Here is a 27,793-nt window from a genome sequence, read left to right on the forward strand (position 1 = left end):
CACCACAGTGGTGCGAAGGCTGCGGGCTTTCGCAGGCCTGCCCCCCCGTTTTTGCTAGATTCATCATTCAGTGATGAATGATGAATCCAGGCCTTAGTTCTCTTGAGTGAATTATCGTGTGAAGAATTAACAACCTGAGCAAGCGATGTCTATAGAGTTATTAAGCCTCATTTCCATTGAACTTTGTGAAATGCTTTTTCCATATCAAGACTTATTATTATACTCAATTTATTTGTTGGATTGGAATCCCAAAGGGCATGTATGAGAGTATGAATATTTTTCACTACATACCTTCCTTTTACAAATCCAGCTTGGTCAGATGATACTAAATCGGGTAGTACCACACTCAGCTGAGATGCCATAATGGACATCAGTATTTTAACATCCAGGTTAAGGAGATTGGCTGATAACTGCCAGGAAGAGCTAAATCCTTATCTTTTTGGGGAAATAAAATTATTTCTGCCTGATTGAATTCTGAATGGAAAAACCCTGTGAGACTGATGACTTATATTTCATTAAAGAGGTAACATTGGATCTTGAGATTCTGTAAACCTCTGAGCTAAAGCCATCTATACCAGAAGCTTTGCCAGGCTTCAGTTGTTGGGTAGTCCAATCTACTTCTAATAAAGATAAAAGAGCACTTAACATACATTATCTTTCTGTTGTGGTGTTATCTGAGGAAAAGGAATATCAGCCAAACATTTTTGCATTAATATTGCAGAATATAAGTTCCTATAATAATCTTTAAAATAGATGTTATGTCATCAGCACTGGTAAGTACCTCTCCTGATAACATTTTTATGTTAGTTATATAGGGGTAGATTTTCAGACGAGCGCGAACAGCCTACTTTTGTTTGCGCTCCAGGCGCAAACAAAAGTACGCTGGATTTTAGTAGATACGCGCGTAGTCGCGCGTATCGGCTAAAATCCTGGATCGGCGCGCGCAAGGCTATCGATTTCGTATAGCCTGCGCGCGCCGAGCCGCGCAGCCTACCCCCGTTCCCTCCTAGGCCGCTCCGAAATCGGAGCGGCCTAGAAGGGAACTTTCCTTTGCCCTCCCCTCACCTTCCCCTCCCTTCCCCTACCTAACCCACCCGCCCGGCCCTGTCTAAACCCTCATCCTACCTTTGTCGGGGGATTTACGCCTCCCGGAGGGAGGCGTAAATCCCCGCGCGCGAGCGGGACTCCTGCGCGCCGGGCCGCAACCTGGGGGCGGGTACGGAGGGCGCGGCCACGCCCCCGGGCCGTAGCCACGCCCCCGTACCCGCCCCCAAAATGCTGCCGACACGCCCCCGAAACGCCGCGACGACCGGGCCCGCCCCCGACACGCCCCCCTCCGAGAACCCCGGGACTTACGCGAGTCCCGGGGCTCTGCGCGCGCCGGGAGGCCTATGTAAAATAGGCTTCCCGGCGCGCAGGGCCCTGCTCGCGTAAGTCCGCCCGGTTTTGGGCGGATTTACGCGAGCAGGGCTCTGAAAATCCGCCCCATAATGTCTGAGTTGGGAACTGCTGACCAACCTAACCAATAACTTGCCTGATTTTATTTTCAAACCTGTACATTTTTGTCTTACATTCCTGTATTGAGAAAACAGCACATTGATGTAATAACCGATTTACTCTGTTTTTCATAAATAATAATTTAGCTTTATGTAAGGGATCTAAAGATCTTATATGATCCTTTTTGGCATTTTCCAAAAATTGTATGAGTAAGGATTTCTTTATCTCATACTTGACATCTATTAGCCAAGTAAGAGCTCATTTCCCCTCTCATTACAGCCTTCCCTGCCAACCAAAGTATATCTGACTGAACCTCCAAATTATTATTAATTTCCAAATACAATTGCCGTTTGTCTATCAAAAAGTTTGAACTGATCATCATTTAGTAAGAAGGAAAATGCCAAGTAAAGGTTTGAGAAATCTGTTGTCCTATTTGTAAATCCATTGAAATTGGAGCATGATTTAAAATAGAAAAACCACCAATCATAGCTTGTCTCACCATAGAAAGCAAGGCAGTTGCAGGAAAAAAACAATCAGTGTGAGAATAAGAATTATGCGGAGAAGTAAAATATGTAAAATCACTTTCTTCAGGATGCAAAATTCTCCAAATATCTAATAATTGTAATTCTTTTTATTTAAATTGTAATCCTTTTCCAATCATGTTTTTATCTGCTTTCATTGATGGCTTAGCATCTATAGACAGATCATTCACCAAATTAAAATCCCCACCCAGTACCACCCTGTGGTCTGAATATTGACTGACAATAGTTATTACGTGAGAAAAGAATGCATGAGAATACTCATTAGGATCATAAATATTACCAAACAGAAATTTTGATTATATAGACTGCTAGCCACAAATCTACTCTCTGAATCAATCACCGACCCTTCAAGTATAAAAGGCAAGCTACTGTGAAATAAAATAACCTCTCTTTGTCGCATAGAATAAATAGCAAACACACACGGGTGTATCCTTTTAATTATTTTTATGTTCAGTTGATGACAAATTAGTCTCCTGAAAAAAAAAAGTGTGAGATTTTTCTTTTTTAAAGAACTGGAAAAGCTCCTTTCTTTTATAGGAGAGTGAACACCATCAACGTTTAGAAAACTAAATTTAACCACAGACATTTTTGAAATAGATAAAGTTTTTGAAGGAAATGTATCTCCTTAATTTTGCACTGCATAGGCAAACACAAGCAAATTTGGAAATGCTCACTTGTTTTGGGTGAAACACAAATCCAGTATATATGACAAAATATGGGCCTCGTATTGGGCTGCTGGGCAGGCATCCTGAGGTATTTATGACTCCTACAGTACAGGCCAGTGGCGATACCCAATGCTTCTAACTGGGCGCTTTATGAAGGATATTTTGAAATTGTTTTGAAAAAATTATTGTTGTATGGTCAGGGGAATCTGTTCTTTTTCTATAATTATGCTTTGATGCATGAATGTTTTGTGTATTGTATGCTGGTTGTATAAATAAAAAGTTACCCCCCCAAAAAAAAACAAAGATTATGAAGGAAAAACTCCTCATCCAAAGAAAGCAGCCCTAGACTATGAAGTAAATCAGTGTTAATATGACATCTTTTAAAATGTAGAATTGTTACATAAACAAATCCCTCCATGATTAGGTAATTAAAGACAATACTTTTCATTGCCAGTCTACCTCCATTCTGATCTGAGTCACAGCAAAAGATTTTCTGGCAACAATTAGACCCCTGCTGCCACTGTTTTTTGGGAAGGCTTAGAGAAAACTGCATAGGTTGAGGGTGAGATCAGTGTCTCAACATGAGGTTCAAACAACTAAATCTCAGTTATATGTATAATATCATTTCTCTCATCTACTAACGTCATAAATGAGCGTGGCCCTTTTCCCGTACAGATCTTGCATTTATTAGATAGGGATTGATTTCTCTTACATCTATTTATAACATAGGTCTCTATATTGGCCTTGCCCAGTGATGCTGGGGATCAAAAAATTCTCAGTAATATCAGTATAATGGTAAGCCATGATTAAACCAATCAATGAGACAAAAATAAGGAACTTACAGAGCAGGCTGATGTTCCTTATGAGTCAAGACAGCAGCATTATTCAACAGTTGATTCCAGATTAGCAGCATAAGAGAAAATAATTCAGGCTACTTCAGGGTGTACATCAGAGTGCACAAAGGAACATGCTCCTTTGTCGCCTTCAGCATCAATTCCAGCTCTTCAGAAGAGCTCCTGGTGATGTCACCAGGAGGTGGGACCAGAAAAAGCCAGCTCAGGAAGGCAGATGCACAGGCAAGGTGACAAGTGACATTGTCAAATAGCATCCCTTCCTCTGATAATTCTATTGTTTGGTCAACCACAATATGGATGCTTTCAGAACACACATTTTGTACTTGCTAATTTTGAAAGAGAACTTGGGCGGATTCTCTGAAAATTTGTATAAGGTACATGTGTTACATGCACCTGCGTAGTTTGCAATTATGTGGGCTATTTGAAAATTACTCTTCAAAATTAGTTTTGGAACATCTCTTTCAGGAAGATTTTAACTGGATTTGTCTGCTGCATTAATTATACTACTACTAGATGAAATTGATGCTTATAATTACACATTTTCCATATGATTAGGTATAACACTGTGGATGTCTAAAACTGATATCTTTATATTAGAAAGTCTGAGATAAGAAAAAAGCGGACAAAAGAAACAGACCAATATTTTGAGGAGTCTTCTGTAAACTGAGAGCCTTTTGAGGAGGTCTTAGCAAGCTTTTGTGTGTCTTGTTAATTCTTGACAGATTAATAGAATCCATGTATCATTTTATATGTTTCAGCTATGAAATTGTTGACAGCTTTTGTGGGTGTTACTCTGAAATTAGATGACAGTATCAGTAACAATCAACGGCTTTATGAAGTGGAGAAAAACAGACAGACTGAGAAAAAGACCAACCAAAGACTGGAGCAGCTTGAGAAAAATAAAAAAGAGGTCAGAATGGGCTGTGATGTTTACTAGAACTTTGTGATGGTTACATTAATGCACTGTTGTGTACTTTTCTTTGAGAGTAGCACTGCCAAGAATTGTTCTCAGGTGGATGATTCAATAATGAGAAATGCAGAGGGAAAATGTAAAGGAACGTAAAGGGGAAAGAAGCAAAGAAAGATCTGAAAAAGTGGGATGTGGTGGGTCCTCTAGAAAGGTCTTTTGTCACTGTTCATTATGCAGGATAAGGGGAAAATGGGGAAACTCATTTACCTATAGCAAGATTTTCAGTTTGAACAGAAAACAACTTTCACTCATCTCTGTTTCATGCCTGCTGGAAGCCTTTACTCTTGCCTCAGGTGCAGTCTATGAATAGACACAGTTCCCTGTGCCTGCACTGTGGAAGCTTGTGCCCTTTACTTCTATTTCTATTTTGTATTTGTATACATCAGGACCTAGTTTCTCAACACATAAATCACATCTTTCCCCATTAGTTTATATCATACTCATCAGCTAATTCCTATGGTGTATTATCTTTAGCAGGAAATTAAGCAAAAACTAAATGGCCAGTTTTGAGCGGCCAAGACTGAACTGTTAAATTTAAGCAATGCCGAAAATTGATCCTAACCAGATTAATAAAATATCTACCCTGAGAATACCTCTAATCCCACCCCTTTTCTGTTTGGTTAAATTTGTGTTCCTTGCAGTTTTATCTGCAGAAATTTACTGGACACTGTTAACCTGCATTTGGACACGCATTTTGGATGCGCTAGCTTTACCCCTTATTCAGTAAGGGGTAATAGCGCATCAAAAATGCGCGTCCAGCCCCCCCCCCCCCCCCCCCCCGAGACTAATAGCGCATGTTGATGGCCCTATTAGTCATTCCCGCGCAATACAGAAAGTAAAATGTGCAGCCAAGCCACACATTTTACTTTCAGAAATTAACGCCTACCCAAAGGTCGGCGCTAATTTCTGCCGGCACTGGGAAAGTGCACAGAAAAGCAGTAAAAACTGCTTTTCTGTGCACCCTCCGAAAGTTAAAAAAACAAGTTAAAAAAAAAAATTTTGAAATCGGCCCGTGGCTTGCGGGTTGAAAACCCGTGGCTGTCAGCAGGCTCGAGAACCGACGCCGGCAAAATTGAGCGTCGGCTGTCAAACCTGCTGACAGCTGCCGCTCCTGTCCAAAAAGAGGCGCTAGGGACGCGCTAGTGTCCCTAGCGCCTCTTTTTACCACCGGCCCTAATTTAAATATTTTAGTTTACTGAATTGCATGTGCGCGCCGGGAGAGCTGGCGCTCGCCCGCTCTCCCGTGAACTTTACTGTATCGGCCTGTTAGTTGGCTAAATCTTTTGAAAAGTCCTTAGTTTTACAACTACTTTCCAGTGACTCCAGGCTGTCCTTGTCTACCTCTAGGCCATTCCCTTGGTCCTGAAAAAAACACAAGCAAAGGGTTTTTCTTCTTCCTTCACACACCCAGCCAGGTTCCTGCTTGACTTCTCCCAGGCTGTCTCTTTTGAGTAGCTTGCAGGCTGGGTTTTGAGCTTTCCCCACTGGCTACGTGCCATGCCTAACTATGACCAGTTGGGACCACAATCCGTCCTTGAGCAGCTTTTTGGCTGGGCCCCACTCTCAGGCTTTTCTTGTTCTCCTTGTGGTAGGCTGCGACGATGTTTCGCGAGTTAATTCAGTTCCATCAGTTCGTGCTAGTGCTTCTGGCTGTGCACCTAGTTGGGTGTCCAGTTGGTTATGGGTGTCTTTCTGGGTGGCCACTTGCATGCGCTTATCTATGCACACAATCTGAGTGAGCTTGTGTGAGCTTAGTTTTTTGGATGCTCATGGAGGCACAGAGTTGAGTGCCTAAATTTTGGACTCCTAGTTTTTCTGCAGCATGAATACAGCTGGACACACACTTCTCAGTCACCTGTTAGAGTGTACTGACAAACTGATGTCGCCTATAGCAAAGAAGCCTTAAGTGCCTTACCCTCTGTGCTGCTTGTCATATTCGAGCACCTCAGCCTGGCGTTCCCTCTAACTCGTGTCAGTGCTGCTTGGAGGCTTAGGGGCAGATGCTTTCGTTAGATTTTACTAGACCCAGTTCTTCCCAGCCTGATGTGAGACTGGGATGAGAGCTGCCAGAAGGGTCACCTGACTTTGGAGCTCCCCTACTGATTCGTCAGCGGGGAAAGGTAATCATTTGAAATGGCATTTGAAATGGCAGGTACCAGCGCAACCATTTTACTGTATAGGCGCTGTATAGCGCTCTATACAGTAAAATGGATTGTGCTTCATGGACGCTTCTTGGACGCACTTTGGACGCAGCTTGCATTTGCATGCCATTTAAATACTGTATCGAGCGGTATGTGATCCGAACTGTGAGCGCGGCAAACGAGGGTGCGCCCGGCACTACTGCACTCTTTCTACCGCGTCCTTACTGTATCGGCCTGTTTGTGAGGTAATAAGAAAATTTTATTAGGAGCATAAATAAACAAGATTTAAAATGGTACAATTATTTCTTTTCTTTGTTTTGTTTTTGGTTTAGTTGTTAGTTTTACAGTGCATGGCGGTGTAGTAAAAGATAAATAGAATGTAAGCGTTATCTCTAAGCCCAAATTTACACTTAGAAATTTGCACAATGCCAATCTAATAGCCCAGCTGAAATATAATTAAGATAGTGTTCTCACCCTTCAAGGTACTAGACGTCCAGGGTCATTTCTGTTACAGTAAGCTATCTTGACACCATGGGGTAATCCAGCAATGCCCCTTATAGTAGTTGACAGAATCCAAAAGTCTCACAGCTGTGTCTGAGAGATATGAAGGCAGAAACAAAATAAGATTACTAAATGGCCAAAAGTCATTCAAGGGAATAATTGGCACAACAGCTGCTTCTATGTTACAGAGCACACTGTACTGAGTATGATACCCAGGCTTAGCTTGCAGGTTTAGTGCTGCAATCAAAAGTCTGTTAGCAAAGCTCTCTTGGCAGAGCTTAATGGAATCCTTGGGGAAAAGCCCTTAGCAAAGGCTTTTTCGGGTAATGTCTGTTCAGATAATGTCCATTGTCCAGGTAACTCAGACTCCCTTTTCCCCATATCAAACCTCATTGAATATTCAGTTCTATAGACTCCAACTTTGATCTGGATTGGATGTTGCCACTACCTATAGACACACATGAGCCTTCTGATCTAAAATTGGACCTGAGTTAAGTGATTGAAATTATACACTGTTCTCAGTCCCTCCCGATGCAGCTTACAGCGAAACACGGTCCGTGTTGGGGGACCTGGTTGAAAACCACTGTACTGCATTTATGACTTTTGGAGTAGCCGTTTTGAAAAATATACTTTAAACTACAGAATTGCTTTCCAATTTAAAAGTGTTTGGACTGTTCAATATTCTCTGCTCTCTACCTTCATGTGTGGCTAAGATTTGGAGAGCAGTTATCTCCTTTTCCTATATTGGCCACTACCTATAGACACAGGGTTGCTGGGATTCAAATGATGTCATCTGAATCCCAATGCATAGGATTATTCCCTAGTAGTTAATGAAATTCAGAGAGTTTGTTAGCAAAACAGGTGCTAGAACAATACCCATTTTGTAGTTGGATACAAAGATTTTACCAAGGACATGTTTCACAGTTCTGGTGTACAAGGTTCTCCTCACTCAGGAGCTGATGACAACTCTCTGAAATGACAGCTCTCTGATAAACAGTCTTTTCTGTGTGTAAAACAGTGTCATATAAAGTTGCCAAAGTTATCACATGGCTGCAAACTGTGTTTGTGTTGCTTTAGGCCTGCACTTTTTACTCAGTCTGTGTCCATAGCAACAAGTCTCAAGTTCATGATGCACAACCTGATTAAGATCACTGGTGTTTACCCTACAGGATGATCTGGGTGGTGAAAATGGGCTGCCGTGCAGGTCTCGGCAGTTTTTAGTCTAATACCCCTGCGAATCTGGAAGTGGTGCATCGCTGAAGTGGGCGCATAATCACCTCACGCACACTAGGATGCGAGATGTGTTTTGCACATGCCTATGTGCAGATGATACGCGCACATCTTTACGTACGCCTTTATGTGCATTTTCGAAAGTATATGCATAATTTGCATGCCATATAAAATTCCTGCCTTTTGATGCATGCATCCACTGAAGCTCATATTTGTGCACATGTGTGCTCTTTTTAAAATCAGCCTGAATGTGGTTACACCATTGATACAGAGTCAATGTGATGTTTTCTATTTTCTTCTCCATTCCCTTTCAAGTTATTCCTAATATTCTGTTTACTTTTTTGACTGCTGCTAATGGTTAGAGCAGGAGGCTGTGAACTAGGGAAGCCAGGTTTCAAATCCCGCTGACATTCCTTGTGACCTTGGGCAAGCAACTTCATCCTCCATTGGCTCAGGCACAAACTTTGGGTTCTGTTTACTAAAGTTTTTCTCCCATTCAGTGCCTGTAGGAAAAATGTTTAGTAAATAGGCTCCTTTAATTGTAAACCCTCTGGGGATTGGGAAATGCCTGCTGTACCTACAATGTAATCCGCCTTGAAGTGTTATGAAAAGCAGACATAAAAAAACCCTAAGCACTGAGCTGAACATTTCAGTGTATTGTCTACAACTCTATGTTCCTTTACCTGGGTGCTGACTCCTTAATACGGAACCCAAAATTGTGTACCTGTAGTTGGGATCATTTTTCTCTATGTGCATCACTTTATACTTTTAACACATTAAATTTCATCTGCCATTCAGATGTCCAGTCTCCTAGGCTCGCATGGTCCTTCTGCGGATCGTCATAATCTGCTGCTGTTTTAACAACTTTGAATAATTTCAAGTCATCTGTAATGGTGATAACCTCACTTGTCATTCCATTTCCAGATCATTTATGAATATGCAGAGTAGCACAGATCCCAATACAGATCCTTGGGGCACTCCACTAATGACCTTTATTCATTTGGAAAACTGACCATTTAGTCCTACCCTTGGTTTCCTATCTTTTAATCAGTTACCAATCCACAATAGAATACTGCCTCCTAACGTAAGACTTTTTAATTTCTTGAGGAGTCTCTCATGGGGGACTTTGTCAGATGCCTTCTGAAAGTCCAGCACACTGTATCAATTGGCTCATCTTCATCTGCATGTTTAGATTTTTTTGATAGTGTAAATAATCTATAAAGGCAAGACCTCTTTTTTCTAAAAACAATCAAATTGGCTCTTCCCCCATTAAGCCATGTCTGTCTACATGGCCAGTATTTTTTCTTTTTATGTTCAAACTGTTTTATTTAGTGATACATGTAATAAACTACATACAAACCACCATCACTGTAAAACAACTCAGACAGTATATAGAAAACATCATATACAAGACAGCAACATTAAGCCAGCATGTAATCACATTATATTCCAAGAAAAGAACCCCCTCCCCATCCCCACCCAAATGCAACAGCCAATGTTCTTAGATCAATCCAGGCCCCAGGGAGCATTATTCCTTTGCCGCCCTGGGTTCCAAAAGCATATTTGGGTAATAAGAAAGGCTGCTACGCGTCATCCCCTAATGCGTCCCTGCCCAACTCCCTTCCCACATTACCCCCTCCCTCCCACCCCACCCACCAGAGATCAAAGTCACATATTGGCTGAGTGTCGCCATGACAGAATTATTAGCCGTTAACTACTAAACTTCTCGTTCTGTGCGGTAATGATTGCAAATATGGTTCCCAGGTCTGTAGAAAGGAGGTTCAGTGTCTGGGCGAGCTCCTAGAGGACAAGTTCTCCATTTGCATCAGTCGGTGAAAATGGCTTTGCCACGTCCAAAATGACGGTGACGTTGCTTCCATCCAATGTATAAGAATCACATTTTTTCCCGACCAAGCCTGCCTTCTGCAAGAGAATACGTATACTCTTTGTCTGAACTAAATATCGAGTAATACAATGAAATAGCCATAGATATGGGTACATTGGTAAATTGACACTCACCAAAGAAGTCATGTATCTTACAATCTGACGCCAGTAACCTTGAATATTCGGGCACGCCCAAAAAACATGAGACCTATTCCCTATGGACACCTGGCAGCATTTGCATGTGGCTGTGGAGGTAAAGCCAGCACGGAATGCAATATGTGGAGAAATATACGCACGTCTCAAAAATTTTAAGTGCATTTCTCTAAAATACATATGGAAGTACACTCCTGGCGCTGAAAGCAAAAATAGTGGGTGTCAGCAAAAAGACGCCATCTCTGTTCCAGCGCTCAACCACTAACTGATAAGAGTCCTTAGGCAAGTCACACGTTAATCTTCGGTAATACCCTGAAAGAGTAGGGGCTTTCAAGTGGTCAAAATGAAAAAAATCCTCCAAAGCCTTGAACGCTGCCAAGTATTTTTTTTTCTTAATTTTTATTCCTTATGTTTTTAAGAATAGCTTCTACCATTTTGCCCGGCACTGACATTTGACTCACTAGTCTCTGGTTGTCCGGATCAACCCTGGTGTCCTTTCTGAAATTTGATGTTACATTGGCTATTTTCCCATCTCCCTGTGGCTACTCTTTCTGGTGGATTCTTTACATGATAGGCCTGCAATTTCATGTTTCAGGATTTTTGAATTGATACAGTTTAGTCCTGTGATTTGTTACACTTTAGTTTGTCATTTGTTCTGTTACGTTTTCCATTTTCACAAAGATTTTGTTTTAATTGCTGAGAATCATCACTTCAAAATATGGTTCTGGTAAGGGTGTGTTCCCAACATCCTCCTCAAAGAATTGATTCAATGTTTCTGCTATTTCAATGTCTTCCCTGACTGCCCTGTTACTCCTTGGTCATCTAGCAGCCCAATAGACTCCCTCACAGGCCTTTTGCTTCAGATGTTATCTAAAAAGAGTTTTGTTTTTGCCTCACTAGCTTATTTTCAAATTCTGTCTTGGCCTGGTTTTACATTTAACTTCCCAGTACTTACACTCTTTCCTATTTTCTTCATTTTGTTCTGCTTTCCATTTTTTGAAAGTTAAGAACATAAATTTTGCCATTCTGGTTCAGACCAAAGGTCCATCAAGCCCAGAACCTGTTTTCAACAGTGGCCAATCCAGGGCACAAGTACTTCGCAGGATCTCAACATATTGCTAGATTCTATGCTACTTATCTTGGATAAGCAGTGGATGTCCCCAATTCCACCTTAATGGTTTATGAACATTTCTTCCAAGATCTTATCTAAACATTTTTTTAAACCCAGCTACACTAACTGCTTTCACCACAGTCTCTGGCAACGCATTCCAGATTTTAATTATGCATTGAGTAAAAAAATATTTTCTCCTATTTGTTTTAAATGTATCACCTAGTAACTTCATTGAATGTCTCCTAGTCTTTGTACTTTTTTGAAAGAGTAAACAACTAATTCATGTTTACCTGTTCCACTCATTACTTTATAGACCTCTGTCTTTTCTCCCCTCAGCTATCTCTTCTCCAAACTGAAGAGCCCTAACCTCTTTAGCCTTTCCTCATAAGAGAATCATTCTAGCCTCTTTATCATTTTGATTGCCCTTTTTTGTACCTTTTCTAATTCTGCTATGGTATTTTTTGAGATGATGTGACTAAAACTTCACACAGTACTCAAGTTGCAGTGTCGCCATGGAGTGAGAGATAGAGGCATTATGATATTCTCTGTTTTATTCTCCATTCCTTTCCTAATAATTCCTAGCATTCTATTTGTTTCCTTGGCTGTTGCCTCGCAGTGAGCAGAGGATTTCAACATGTTATCTACTATAACGCCTAGATCCTTTTCCTGGGTGGTGACTTCCAAATTGGAACTTTGCATTGTGTGGCTATAATATGGGATGCTCTTCCCTACGTGTAATACTTTGTACTTGTCCACATTAAATGTCATTTGCTATTTTGATGCTCAGTCTTCTAGTCTTGCAGGGTCCTCTTGCAATTTCTCACAATCCTCTTGTGATTTAACAACTTTGAATAATTTTGTATCATCAGGAAATTTGATCATGTCACTCATCATTCCCATCTCTAGGTCATTTATGAATATGTTAAAAAAAAACAACATGGTCCTAGTACAGATCCCTGAGGCACTCCCCTATTCACCTTTGTCTGTTGAGAAAATTGACTATTTAGACCTACTCTTTATTTTCTATCTTTTAACCAATTCTCACTTCAGAACAGATTGCCTTATATTCCATGACTTAATTTCCTCAAGAGTGTCTAACAAGGTCATTTATCAAACACTTTCTGAAAATCTAGATAGGCTGTATCAGATAGCTCACCTTTATTCACATTTTTATTCATGCCTGCAAAATAATGTAGCAAATTAGTGAGGAAGACTTTCCTTGGCTAAATCCATGTTGACTTTGTTCCATTAAACTATATCTATCTATATGTTCAGTAATTTTGTTCTTTAGAATACTTTCAACCATTTTTCCTGGCACTGATGTCAGACTCACCGATCTGTAGTTTGCCAGATCACCCCTGGAACCCTTTTAAAAACCAGCGTTACATTGGCCATCATCCAGTCTTCAGGTATAATAGCTGGGTTTAATGATAATTTACAGAACACCAACAGTAGGTCTGCAGTTTCATATTTCCGATCATTCAGCACTCTGAGATGTATACCATCTGGTCCAGGTGATTTGCTACTCTTTAGTTTGTCAATTTGGCCTAGAACATCTTCCAAGTTCACTGCTCTTTTGAATCATCACCTTTAAATGTGACTTCTGGCATGGGTATCTACCTTACATCTTCCTCAGTAAAGAGAAAAGAATTTATTTAATTTCTCTGCTATGGCCTTGTCTTCCCTTAAAGCTGAATTTTAAAAGCCAGACGTGCGCAGAATCGGGGAGATAAGCACGTGGTTGGGCCACGCGGATTATCGCAGGCCCACAGCCTCACCCGAATCTCCCGGTATGCACATTGGAAGGGCTACACGATAAAGGGTGGGCCGGGGATGAGGTGTGGCATAGGCGGGCTGGGGCAGTGCCGTTAGGCACTGTCCTGTTGAAGTGCGTGCTGGGACCCGATCGGCCCACACAACTTGCTGCAACTCTGGAGAGCAGGTAAGTTGTAAAACAAAAAAATGTAGGGTAGTTAGCGGGGTTGGAGGAGGTTGGGTAAAAGGGAAGCAGGTTAGGTAGAGGGTTTAGGAAGTTTCCTGGGAGGGAAAAGAGCCTATCACATCGCCGCATGCATCTACTGAATCCCCCCCCCCCCCCCCCCCCCACTTATGTGCGTGCCGATATAAAATCATGCACACGGGTAGCGGATTTTATAACGTGTGCGTTGACACTCGCATAGTATTGTTAAACAAGTGTTTTTTCCTGCTGGCCTTTAAATTAATAAAGTGATAGTTACATGTATTGAACAGTTCATTTTCTAATGCCACATTTTTTTTGGGATTGACATTTATGTGTATGTGTGTGCTGTTTATTCTGCATTCTCAGTGAGAAAATGAGAAGTGTCATGCTGGTTCAAATCAAAGGTCCATCGAGCCCAGCATCCCTAAGAGTAGATTCAATCTCATGCTGTTCACTCCTTGTGACAAATAGTGTGTCTCCTTTACTCACATGGTTAATAATTATTTATGGATTTTTCTTTCATGAACTTGTCAAACTGGGGGTCATATATTCTAGCTACATATAGCCGAATAACTTTAAACCTAAATGGCGAGTGTTTGAATATGACTTGTTAGACCTAAAGTTATCCGGCCTTGTGTGGCCAAATAACTAGCTACTTACCCAGATATTTTCAAAGAAATCCAGGTAAGCAGTGCTGTCAGAACGAGAAAAAAAAATCAAAACGGGCCTATGGCCTGAGTTTCTCCCTTCTCTCCCCCCCTCCTCCAATTTTAGATAAGGCCCAGACTGGCTGTGCTCACCCACCCTCTAATCCCTTCCAAGTGTCCAAATCAAGTATTGGGGTCTGCAGGCTGGTCTCCCCCATCCCTTTGCATTAATATAAAGGATCTAAAATTAAGGCCTCCCCCTGACCTGGATCCCCCCACCCACATGAAGTACAAATGGTGGGCCAGGACCCACCCCTCTGTACCCCTCCCCCACCCCCTTGATATTATTCTAATCTTTGCCAGGAGTGAGGTATTAACTTACCTGCTGCTGGGGCTCCAGTGCTGCTTCTGTAAGAAATAGTGCTGAAAGCACAAGTTACCCACTGTTTATACTTCCATCAGCACTGGAAGCACCGCTCTATATTCCTTCTTTATTGCTTTTAGGTCTTCTGTGGGGAATCAGAATATAGTACATGTAATAACCTGTGCAATGCTATCACATGCTTTTGATTCTTCTGCATAAATGTAACTAATTGTGCCATACTGAAACAGTGAATGTTTTGGTACTAAATTGATTTTGTCCATGGATGTCCAAAAAAGTTGAAATGCTGTACTTTGCAAAATAGTCTTAGAGATCAGTCCCAACTTCAGGAACTGCTGTTTTATTTTGAAGATATCTCTGCTGGTACTGATCTGATCATGTTCCTATGAGAAGCTCTGACGAAAGTGCTTGCCATTAAGTGACCAATGGAACTGATGGTGTGGAATACTGAAGAAGAAATAAAGGCCAAATGGGATAATAAGCTCCATGTTACCAGGACAAATGATTCTACTGGATCAGGACAGGACATGAGGGCAGAAGATTAGGCCAGTGGTTTTAGAGAGAGGAAACGTAAGGAAAGGGTTGTCACAGTGCTGCATAACTCAGTTCTCAGTTCTCTACTGCATATCTAACTAAGTTTTAAATGAGACGTATATGTTTGTTTCTGTTTTTCAGCTTCAACAGAAACATCTGAAAATAAAAATTAAGATAAATGCTATCTTCAAAAGAACTTTTCTTCAGCGATATCGGTAAGAATGGTTTTAATTCTGTAAAACAGAAATGAACTAATTTGAAGAAATTCATCTGAAACTGATGTCATTATCTCTTTCAGTCCATATCCTTCATTCTCTTTTATCTCCCCATAGGACGTGAACTATGTTACTCAAAAGCCAGATATTTTGGCGTCATCTTTCATATTCAGGTCTTGCTAGATCCCATCACTCCTACTTCAACAAAAGTGCTTATTTCTATCCCTTATTTGACATCCTTCTTGCCAAACAAATTCACTCATGCTGCCTTTCTTCCTTGAGTACTGCAATTTCCTCTCAGCCTTTCTCACTGATCTTACTCCAGGATACTGTTGCCAGAGTCATCTCCTACAACCATGACAAATGCAGCTCACTTCCTCCCTTCCCCAAGCCCATTTAACCGCCCCCCCCCCCACACACACATACACACACACATACACACACACATACACACACACATACACATACACACACACACACACATACACACACACACACACATACACATACACACACACACACACACACACACACACATACACACACTTTTGCCTCCCTTTCTACACTGTCCCTGTGAAAGTAAAGTATGAAACTGTTGCTTGAGAAAGAAGCTATTTATTGGATAGGTCAACTATGTACAACAATTCAAGTACTGAAATTAAGCAAATATCATGTAACTTCCCAAAATACCTGCAGGGTGACCACGCCCTCATTTGCTGCATTTCAGTTCATAAGGACTCAACAAGCATCATGACCAGCACTCAATCGAGCATCAAGCCACTGCAAGGGTGGCCGTAGAAGCCAGCCCCTCTACACATTTATCAGTCTGGGGATGCAGGGCCATCAAAGCCTTGCCCCTTGTATTGTCCTGCATTCGAATGGTTGATCACCGGGTAAACATTGTCTGCAGGGCGACGATATCATGGTCCATAAAAGAACAGGATTCGGTTAATAGTGGTGAGCAAGCCAGTCCTGGCTGTTAAAGCTGAAAGCTGAAAGGCAACTCGTCTCAGCCCAGGCAGCGTAGATATAGGAAGGCCAGTTACTTTGGTATTCCTTGTCAGACCAACTTATAAATCAATACTTGCTGTGAGACCTTCTGAACTTGGTCAACCCTGCCACAAGCCCAGGGCACCAAAACCTCGCTTGCCGAGGGCTCCTCACTAACCTAGCCGCGGCCATATCTTGAAATGTAATTCATATGGCTGAGATCCTCTGTGTCCACATATTGAGATAGACCCAACAATGCTCATATCTGATACATTGTAATGCAAACTATACACTGGCACCAGCATCTGGAGGCTATATCAGATGACTATCACTACCATCCCCTCAAATTGTTTTATGTCTATTGCTCTTTTATGCAGAGGGAGAGGCCCCTCCTCCTGGGGTTATCCTGCATCAATTGATGCCCATATCTGACTCACTGTAATGCAAACAACACATTGCCCACCAGACACCTGGAAGCCACATCTAATGACTAAACCACCATTTTTTTTAGCTGTTTATGTAAGTTGCTCCTTTACGCAGAGGGAGAGGGAGTACAAGGGCCTCTCCTACCTAGGTCATCAGATAAATGTGCTGCCCGCACCAGATCAGACAGGGATCTGAAATGACAATTTTTAACAGGCAAGAGTGCACGGCGTAATTTAGCCTGAATTCAGAATTGCGGTATATGGCTAGTGACACACTGCATATTGCTAAAGCCATACATGTTCCCCTGAGTGGTGTAGTCAAGCTCAGTTTGATATCACCACATAATTCAAGCAGCCTGTCATAAGAAATGGAGGGGGATCTGTTATCCTTTAACTTAACAGATCAACAAGTAGATTTTACCATACAATTTTTTCAACTTGTGCTAACAATAGCACATGGCACTTAAGAATCGCAAGCAAATAACTTGTGCATATTTACCTGCCACAGTGGAGGAACCAAAGCAGCAAACCCCCTTATACCTCATGCCAAGCTACAGGCATACTGGGTATTACAGAGAGAGAGAAAGTGAGGCAAATATTTCATAAATCAAAGGCGCAACACATGCTGCCTAGCCTAGAGCTTCAATGGCTATTAGACATTAACTGTGAAGCTATTGTTAGCCTGTAACTCACGAATTGCTTCTAAATCACCCTTTGGAAGAAAATATGTGGCTAGCTGGCCGATTAGGACGTTGTCACATTAAATGTTGGTAAAGCAGTGGATAAGAAAGACTGAGCTCTGTGGGTATTAGTGCCACATCTAAAACTTGAGAAACCTAGCTTAACTGAAGCATTGCTAACTGCCAGACGGGAGATCACAGTCTTGAGAGGGGGGAAAAGGGTCACAAAGGCAAATCCATTTGATAAGGAATTGTGAAATGGTCATGCTGAATTATGAGATTCAGAGGACAGATCTGCCAAAGTCTTCTCATGCGAGGCTGCAAGAGCCGTGGTTATATAGAAAGATCGTACAACTGTCTGAATGAATGCAGTGAAAGTGGAATGTATGGTGGAAAACTGAAATATGGTGACAGGCCCACAATATTAACAAGGGGTACATCCTAACCATACCTGAATTCACTTGCCGGAATGAGGAGATTTCCCCCAAAAACAGCATTGCAAGGTATGCGCTGCCATAGCGAGTTTGCCTGCTTGCTGAGAAGCTTTCCTGCCTGGTAAAACAATTGTGAATAAACTATTAACACAATTGGACATTATTAGAGGCAACAGATTGTGAAGAGGAAATGGCTTGACGAGCTATTTGCTAAAGGCTATCATAGAAACATTCCATAGGTGTTTCTGTCAATTGACTTGATCTTGAGCAGGTGAGGATGCCCTCTGCAAAACTTGACTCTATTTATTTTATTTATTTATTTATTAACTTTTATTTACCGACATTCGTGAAGCACATCATGCCGGTTTACAATGAACTCAGGTGGAAAATACAGTATAACAGTAACAATATTAATAATAATAATAAGTAACAATAACAGTTAACAATATGAGGGGATGAGAAGGGGAAGGGGACAAGGTAGAAGGAGGATGAAGTAAAAAACAAATTAAATAAGAATGGAGGGAAAACTATGTACAGATGAAAAAATGCATAGGAGTCAATAACTTAAGAAAAGATACCAGTAGCTTACGTACGGGTTTCATTAACTTAAGAGGGAAATAATGAAGAGTTGAGTGACTGCAGTATTAACTAGGCGATGGAATTCTCTCGGGAATTCGCTCGGAAAGAGATTATTTAAAGGAGATTGGATGGGTAGGGGTAAGTGGTAGACTAAAGGGAAGGGGGGCGGCCAGGAGGCGGAGGGTCATTGGGAGAGTTAGGAGGGAAGGAGGGTAGGGGTGGGTTGGCTGGAAGGGGAGCAGGGGGGAGATGGTCGAGCAGGGAAGGGCTGATAGAGGGGCTGAGGAGGAGAGATTTAAGTTTGGTTTGTGTCGGGGTAGGCCTGTTGGAAAAGCCATGTCTTGACTCCTTTCTTGAAATTTTGGAGTGATGTCTCTTGACGTAGGAGGGTGGGGAGGGAGTTCCAGAGGGTGGGGCCAGCGATGGAGAACGCTCTCCCTCTGGTATGAGATGAATGTGCTGATTTGAGGGATGGGGTGTGGAGAGGCATCACTGTTCTTATCCACAGGAAAACCTAAGTAAGACGAAGACACAATAACATGCTGTCCTGTTTTCAAGGCGGCAAGGAGAGTATAGTAGATCAGTTCTTCCTGGAATAGCCAGCAACCATAAAAGGCTGCCATAAAACCCAATGCCCCAAGTCAAGTCAGTAGCTTACTGGCCAAAAGCTGACTGTGGAATCACAGATGCATAGGGACCCTCCCTGTGCATACAGTCTGCCAAGTGACACGTCCTACTGGTAGGGGCAAATCACGGACATAACAGGTGCCCGAGTGACTTAAAACCAGCTGAGGAAAGAGAAAAGGTGACACATAGAAAGTGCAAGACTTCAATGCAAGATAGAGCATAGCTGTCAAGTGGGGGGAATTAAGTGCATAAAACCAGTCTATCACATATTGGTACATGAGTTTTCTGTCTGTTGGCCAAGTGACACATGCTTGTATGGTCAGTGGGAAGCTGAGCCCAGATGGCTAAATGCTATAAGTGACCTGCTGAAAGAAAAACAGAAAGATATGTGCTACACAAAACAGGTGATCATGTATTCTTACATCTCATGATGCATAGATATCCTGACATGCATAAACTGAAAGGCACCATGACAGGAGCACTACTGTCGCAGCAGGCAGCAGAAAACAGGTGCCTGGGTGCAACAAGGGTTTGTTGCATAAAGCATCTGGCTGAGGCATTAAAGATATGGCCCCAGTGCATAAGTGCTGTAGTGTATGCGCTCACTGCAACAATGAACTCCTCAAAAAAGGCCCTCCTTGGCAATGCAGAAGATGGCAAGAGTGGCCGCCTCTCTCGTATAAGGGGTAGCTGTTTGCATATCTAAGATGGCATAGCAGTATGAAAGAGGAAGACTAACCCCCTCCTAAGAAAGACCAGTGGATGTCCTGCATCAGAAAGATGTTACCATTGCTACTGGGTGGCTGCTCTAAGCATCTGCTACCCTCTTAATAAGAAATATTCATCAAGATTATTGCTGAGTCCGAGCTGGGGAAATAAACTTTTATTTCATGTGTACATGTATATTCAAATTAAATATTAAAGTAAAGAGACACTCAAAGAAAACAACTAGTAGAATCAACATTCAGCCACTGTCAATCTGTGGAATCTTTTTCCAGAGAATATGATCAATGCGAGTAATATAGTGGGGGAGAAAATCTATAACACATTATTAGCCAGATGGACTGAAAAAAAAAATATTGCTAGCCCTGGGAGAATTAAATCTACTTTATGGTATCTGCTATATATTTGTGACCTGAACTGGCCACTATTGGAGACAAGGTGGTAGACCTGATGAACCCTGGTTTTAACCAGCATGGCATCCCTCCAGAAATGTGGTAGTCCTGGGAGAAATGAATATGTGGTAATCTGGGTGATAGCAGCTTGGGAAAAAGCCAGGAGAAATAAGGAGGCAGACTCTAGTTGTTTCCTTTATTTGGAATTTATTTACAGTGAAAAGCAAAATTAAATAAACAATGCAGCTCCCCTTAAGTTTGGGTAGCACACAGACATCAAACATAGCAGGTCTTTGCATAAACTGGGTTCCTGCCTGCTCCCCCTGGCCTGTCTAACCCTTCTAGGCCCTGAGTTCTTATACTCTGGTGAGGTGCTTCTCCTTTCACTCAGAATTCCTTGTGGGTTTGGATCTTAAGGAGGACTAGGCAAGATAGCTGAGGGAGTTTGCTATAGACTTCCTCACTGGGTGAGGGAATTTAGATGTGGGAATGCCACCAGGCCCTGGAAACCACATGGGCAATGACAGAATATTTTTAATGGAGAAAGCATATAGGTATATGGAAATGTATACTATTTTAGCAGACCTGAATATTTATCACAGACTATTAGGGATCATGTGATGGAGGTAACATAAGTAGCGTGCATCAGGATAGTTCTAACAAAGGACCACTTGAGCTTGTAATGTTGTGTTCTGCGGCCGTGGACAGCCACGGCCGTGGCCCCCTACGTTACGCGCCGTGGCGACCCGCCGCGGCAGCACCGAGAGAAACCCCTGAATCCGTGCCTGTTGCTCCGGCGTGAGCCCCCGGGATGGCCGTCAGGTGGGGAGCCATCCCTGCTCCTTCCTCACAGCATTAGGCAGTCTTTCCTCCGCGGAGGAAATCCAAGATGGCCGCCGCCATCTTTAGACACGAGGCTGCGCCTCCTCTCTAGATTTAAAGGGGCCCGGCCCCTTTAATCACTTACAGCTGTTGCCTATGAGCCAGAGTAGAGGAAGTATAAAGGGTGGCTTCTTCTGCTCATTTCTTGGCATGTGGCGCAGTGCCTAAGTTGAAGAAACCTTGATACGAAGGTCGTGGGATCGAGTCCCACTCTCGGCACTTCCAAGAATTGATTCCATGTTCGTGGGTTCCAGCCCACACTTCCTTGGACTTAAGAACACTTGTTTCTAAGCTTGGGGTTCAAGCTCCCTCTTCAAGAATTCCTACAACATCTGCAAGGACCTGTAGATCCAGAATGACTCACAGCCTTGTTCAGCTGCTGCTCGCCCCGGACCTCATTCTATGACCGTTCGTCTGGACTTCTGTTTCCTGCCGATGGCCGGAGATGTGGCCTGGTAGGATGAAGATTGAGCACTGCTTCAAATCGTCTCTTGTAGTGCTGTCTAGTCTGCTTGCTTCGGTGAGGCTTCTAGTGCTTTGATCCTTGTTCCTGTCTTGTCTTGGTGTTCCTGGTTCCTGACTTCAGATTGGCAAGCGGTGGCGATGCCTTGGTGTGTGACCTCAGACTGGTAAGCGACGACCCTCTGGCACTTGACCTTGGACTTCTTCTGGACTATTGTCTCCAAGGGCCCACCTAAGTCCCAGCAGCCTGGGTCCCTACGGGCTCCTCCTTGGGGGACCATGGGCTTCCAGGTGTGAAGCTCCAGTTAGCCCTTGCACTGATCTCTTGACTCCTTGACCTCTCAAAGGTCCACCTAAGTCCCAGTGGTCCGGGTCCCTATGGGCTCCTCCTGGGGGAACCATGGGCTTCCAGTGATGAAGACACAGTTCCTCCCCTTGAAGTCATGACTCTTCGTCTGCCTTCTCAGTTGCCTCAGTCTCCAGTGCTGAGGGTCAGCTGGTCACATCTTCTGTTCTGCCTCGTTACCTTGCCTAAGGTATACCATCCTCCCATCGGCCACAAGCCTGAGCATAACATGTAATTTTACCAGTGTTCTGGAGCTACAGATAATGTAAACAGTTCAGTGAACCAGGACTGTGGCTGTATCTCATCTGGTACTTTTGTGGTCACCCAACAACACAAGTGAGGCACGGCCCAGAGCTACCCTAGCCTCTGTTATTTATTTTATTTTTTTTAAATTAACCATGGCCGTCATCTCCATGGGGTTGACCTCAATCAGATAACTGTACTAGCCCTATACAGACTTCCAGACATGGCCTTGGCAATTGTGCGGCCAATGTTATGGCCAAAAGCAAATCAAAATGCCACTCTTCCATGAGGACTGACGACCCACTCCAAAGCTCATTCCCGCCGTCACCTACACCACAAGGTTGGAGGGAGCACTTGCCTCTTAAGAAAGTAATTGAGGGAAAGGAGCCAAGAACCCTGAAAGGTCTCCCCAGTATGAAGGCCCAACTATTGCACTGAGCAAACGATAAAACTTTGTTTAGCTGCTACAAATTTAGTAGGGTCCTATCGTCTGCCGTGGCTGCAGGCATATTATCTTCTCTGCACCACTACCGAGATCCACATGGGGTTACCTCATAAACGCCTCTTGGTTAGCCCAGCCACACCGGAGAGAGAGCCAGGGAAAGGCCTGCAGGCCCAGTGAGAGGATAACAAATGCATTGATGGGCAGGGTTGTGTGTGTGTGTGTGTGTGTTTGGTATGTCCTGGTGGAGCTGAAGCTGCGAGAAGCGGGACTGGCATGGCGCTGTACTACCTGGGTGTTGTCTCAATCCCCCCCAGGAGGCCCAGTCAAAGCCCATGTCTGCCCAAAGTTTCTGGGGTTCTGGTCAGCTTCACTTCAACGCTGCTCAAAACAGGCCAAAATCAGGTCTATGTTGCCAAAGCCCACAAAGGATGAACCCAAAATCCAGCATGGAAGGCAGTACCCCTTTATCTGGGTGGTTCAGTCGCAGCTGTGAGGCAGCCTACCATTGATGGAGGAGAAAGCACAAACCTCGATTTCGGCCTCTGGAATCATCGTGACTGTCCTCCTCCCCCTCAAAAAAACAAACAAACATGCAGAGGCCATAAAATCTTGCCCAGCACTAGATTGCTGCACCAGGCCTCCACCCCGCCAAACTAGGCTCATTCAAGGGAACATCTATGGGATCCGAGCCATCTGTCCCCAACCACAACCGGCTGCACCACACAGCAACCCAGGGAGAAGGCTGCTCAAAAGGGAGGGGGGCATCCGTGATGGTGGCACAATTCCCACTTCTTTACTCCTCCTGGCTACTGCTCCAGAAATCGCCAGCAGTTTGTGATCAGAAAAAGCTGGTTCCCCTCAATAAACCCTAGCACTGCAAGCTCCCCGGGACCGACACTGAATTGGAGACCCACAACCAAGACAAGGATCCACAAGCCCCCTGAGAGCATTCCTGGCCGCAGGCACCATTGTTACCTTACAAGAGGAACCACAACAAGCTAGCTGCCTGAGCTAAGCCTACCAACCGCCATGAAAAGTACCTGAATTATGGACAAAAATCGCCCTAAGAAGAGGAGGGTGGGTGTGCTGGCCCATGCTTATATTGTGGTCACAGGACCACCACCCAGCCTTCCCTTCCTACCTGAGCTCCCATCCCTCCCTCCCTCGGTGTCTGGAGGAAGAGCACTGCTCCAGTTTTGGCCTCCCCCCCCCCCCATATGAGTGATGGGTCAGCTCCTGTTACAGCAATTTTTCTTTGCTTTCCCCTCTTGATTTCCTTCACTGGCTACTCATTTATTTTGGAATTAAAGTGCAAGTCCTTTTTAAAGACCTGACTTCTTCAACTTTTCCTTGCATTTCAGTGTTTGTTTTTCTCTTTCTGTCTCCCTGTCCGCTCAAAGAATACAAAAGCAGGTTTATCTACATTCATCCATCAAATTAATCAATACATGAAAAAGAATATAATAAATTGCTAACAGGGTCAGACTGAGAGTCCATCAAGCCCAGCATCCGGTTTCCAACAGTGGCCAATCCAGGTTACAAGTACTTGGCAAGTACCCAAACAGTAAATAAATCCCATGTTATTAATGCCAGTAATAAGTAGTGGCTATTCCAAAAGTCAGAGGTGGCCAACTGTGGTCCTCAAGAGCTACAAACAGGCCAGGTTTTCAGGATAACTACAATGAATATTCATGAGATGGATTTGCATGCAATGCCTACAATGTATGTAAATCTATTTCATGCATATTCATTGTGGCTATTCTGAAAACCTGGCTTGTTTGTGGCTCTCGAGGACTGGAGTTGGCCACCCTTGGCTTAAGTCAACCTGATTAATAATAGAAGTTTATGGACTTCTCCTCCAAGAACATGTCCACACCTTTTTTAAATCCAGCTACGCCAACTACTTTAACCACATCCTCTAGCAATGAATTCCCAGAGCTTAATTGTGCATTGAGTGAAAAAGATGCACAAACACTAATTTCAAGCAAATCTTAACAAAACTTTAATAGAATATTCAAAATTTTAATTAAATATTCAAAACTAAAAGTATTCAGTATATATGCTATAAAGAAAGTTTCATTTTCAGAAATAGTATTCACAATAGATCTCACCAATACATATAACCCCAATTTACATTTTCAAAATAATATTCACAGTACAATCCACAATGATGCAGTAGTTTGTGAGATATGGATGCCAACAACTTCTTTATAAGATTCACATCCTGCTATATTGAAATTTACATCATTTTTGCTGCTTTAGAATTAGTCTGGAATAGATTTACATTGGCTTTAATCAGGAATGAATGTTTGAAACTGTGATTTTTCCATCCATTTTTAAAATGTATTTATTTTTTGGGGTTGTCTAAAAATATTTTTTGGTAGTGCGGGACCTCTTTTCTGATTATTTTTTGTAATTGTTTTGGTGGTAATATATTTATACATTTTATGGGAGGTTATGAGTTTTTGAAATGTTCGTTATGTGGATGTATGTGGGTCCTTTAATGGTGATTGTTGTTGAAATTTATGGGTTATGGTTTGGATTTTGAATTTGATACTTGTGGATTGTATTGTGAATATTATTTTGAAAAAGTAAATTGGGGTTATATGTATTGGTGGGATATATATATTGTGAATATTTCTGAAAATGAAACTTACTTTTGTTAATTGTCTGCCTCTATGCTCATTTCCTGGAAGACCAGCCGGACCCCGTGTCCGGCCGGGCGGCGTAATGTGGGCGCAGGCTCACTTCAGAGGCGAGGCGCGTGTGGTTGGAGAGGGGGGGGGGGGGGGGGAAGGTGGAAAAGACGGAGGTGAAAACAACGTGGGGACACAAGTAGGGCTGCAACGTGAAGTACGTGAAGGAGGGGGGAGGGGGGGACTGAAGGCGAGTGTCATAGAGTCGTGGAATGCAGTGATTGGCTTTAGGTGCAAGGGGGGGGGGCAGAAGGAGTAAGCGTGGAGAGCTGGGATAGGTGGGGAGAAAATTCAAACTGCTGGTTAAGCAGTTTTAGTAACGCGGGCTTCAGTCGGTAGCTGCGAGCGAGAGAGGGGCAGAAGGTTCGCGCGATCTTAACATACCTTTTGTTGCTGGTTCCTGTGTGATTGTTCGTTGGGGACTGTTCGGAGATCGCAGGCATTTTTTGCAGCTGTAAACTTCCAGTGCTCGTGTGCTGACGGCAGCATGGCTGGCAAGAGGCCCGATTGGGAGGAGGAGGAGCTCGATGGTGGTGTGGCTGCGTTCCTGGAGTCAGAGGAAGCCGCATGGGTGCCGGGGGAGGAGGCAGCAGGCGACGGTGTGCTGATCCCAGAATGGGTGAGCGACTTTGGCGTTGCAGAGCGGGGAGGAGCACGATCGTTAGCTCGGGGGGCGGATAGAGGAGGTGTGGAGATTGAAAGGGAGGGACCGTTGCTGTTAATTGAGAGGTCTGCAGAGCTGGGTGTGGTGAGGGGGAGGGGCGGTAGAGCTGTGAGGCCCCGGGCTAAGGGGAAGTCTGGAAAGGCAGCTTCTAAGAGCTGTGAGCCCATTCTAGCTGCAGAAATGATTTCTGATGCTGCAGAGCGCTTTCCTGGCCCTGATGAAGGTTCATTTGGTGAGAGTGCTGTGTCTATGGGAGCTTTATACAAAACTAGGTTTCGTGGTCAGGGGGGTAAGGGAGCGATGGTAGGGCGGTTAAGTGGAGCGGAGGAGCGCAGGGCAAGGGGTGCCGGTAGCATGTTGGGGAGGGGCATGGCTGTGAGAGGGGAGAGGGTGAGTAATACGTTATTGGTTCCAGAACTGGCAAGGGGGATGTTGGGGGGGGGTAAGCAGGCACTGCATGGGGCAAAGAGGTAATCGTAGATTGACTGGGGGTTCTCGCCGGCGTTTGAATGGAGGGGGGAGAATCGGGAGGGGAAGAGATGACCTTGGTAGAGGGAGGTCTGTGGACAGGGGATGTGCGAGCAGTTTGGGGAGTTTGGGGGGTTGGAGGTGGAGAGAATTTGGGATATTGCGCCGGCTCCTGTTCCGTCTCCTGCTCCTGCTGTTTTTCCACAGGGGAATTTGGCAGAGGATGATGGTGAAATACCTGGCCCATCTCAATGGGAGGCTTGGCGCAATGACGCGCCAGTGACGGCAGGCAGGGGTCGGCGAGAGCAGTTATACATGGATGATGTGCTGCCTGTGGAGCCTGAACAGACTGGTGAGTTTATTATTTTCCCTAGACAGGACAGAGGTGGAGCTGCATGTGTGAGGGGGGCAGAAGAGAGGGAGGGGGGGAAGCAGGATGGCAAGGACGCAGGTGGCAGCGAAGTGTTACCAAGTGTTAAGGAAGGGGGGGTGGATAGGAAACGGGGGTCTTCAAAGTCTGGGAAGTCTAAGAAAAAGAGAAAGAGGGGGCGCTCTAGTTCATCGGATTCGTCCTCGTCGTCGTCGTCCTCTTCGTCATCTTCTGATACCTCTTCGGATTCGGGAGCAGCGGTTCAGGGGGGAGCAGTCGGAGGGGCCACAGTACGTGGTGCCCCGGCTTTGGTGGCTTTTACGGAGTTATGGGAGGAGGTTCCGCGTTCCATTCGTAGACGAATTAGGCGTAGGCAGTTCATTGATATTTTTCAGCTGCTGGAGGGCAGGCGTGGTAAGCGTAAGGATAAGAAGAAGAGGAATAAGAGAGATCAATTTGTAGGGGCCCCGATTAAGGTGGCACGAAATATTCATAATTGGACAAGGGCTTTTCTGCGGCTAGCAAGTGTAGTGGGGAAGAAAGATCCGTCACAGTATGGGGCGTTGTTATCTTATGCAGATGCAATCCTAGCGGCCAGTAAGACTTACGAAGGTTGGTCCTGGCTTAATTATGATGAGCGATTCCGGGATCGTATGGAAGAAAATAAGTTTATCTCCTGGGGTACTCAGGATGTTGGACTCTGGCTAACGCAGATGGCTGCAAAACCGTCCTCAGGTAGTATGGGGCAGGGGTTAGTGGCTGGTACTGGGCCTGGGAGGTCCTTTCGGAGGGACGTGCCCGGCAGTAGTGTTGGAAAGGGGGGCGCGGAGCGCAGTGATGTGTGTTGGAGATTTAATCGCTCCACGTGTATTTTCCCGGACTGTAAGTTCCGGCACGCTTGTTCCGTGTGTGGAGCCGGTCACCCAGTGTCCAAGTGTTCAAAGCGTCAAGGGGACGGACCGGCCACAGCACAACCTGCAAAAGGTGCCAGTAGACCGGGTCTTTGAGCGAGCACATACACCTATCTGTTTAACCGCGATGTTGCCATGGTTACGGCTGTACCCGCGTATAAAGGTGGCGG

General features: G+C 43.9%; 1 protein-coding gene across 2 annotated transcripts in view; it reads left to right on the forward strand.

The window, feature by feature from the left end:
• LOC115092303 (cohesin subunit SA-2-like) overlaps positions 1 to 27,793 on the forward strand; it is a 360,840-nt gene that overhangs the window by 74,997 nt on the left and 258,050 nt on the right. Inside the window, exons 7-8 of one of the 2 annotated variants that reach the window (XM_029603069.1) lie at positions 4,317 to 4,468; positions 15,213 to 15,286. In XM_029603069.1, the coding sequence (XP_029458929.1) occupies positions 4,317 to 4,468; positions 15,213 to 15,286 (226 nt within the window). Of the gene's footprint in view, positions 1 to 4,316; positions 4,469 to 15,212; positions 15,287 to 26,334; positions 26,695 to 27,793 lie in introns of those variants that run through there. The other variant, XM_029603070.1, reaches the window with a different exon arrangement.

This window comes from Rhinatrema bivittatum, chromosome 5 (genome assembly GCF_901001135.1).
Source record: "Rhinatrema bivittatum chromosome 5, aRhiBiv1.1, whole genome shotgun sequence".
NCBI lineage: Eukaryota > Metazoa > Chordata > Amphibia > Gymnophiona > Rhinatrematidae > Rhinatrema > Rhinatrema bivittatum.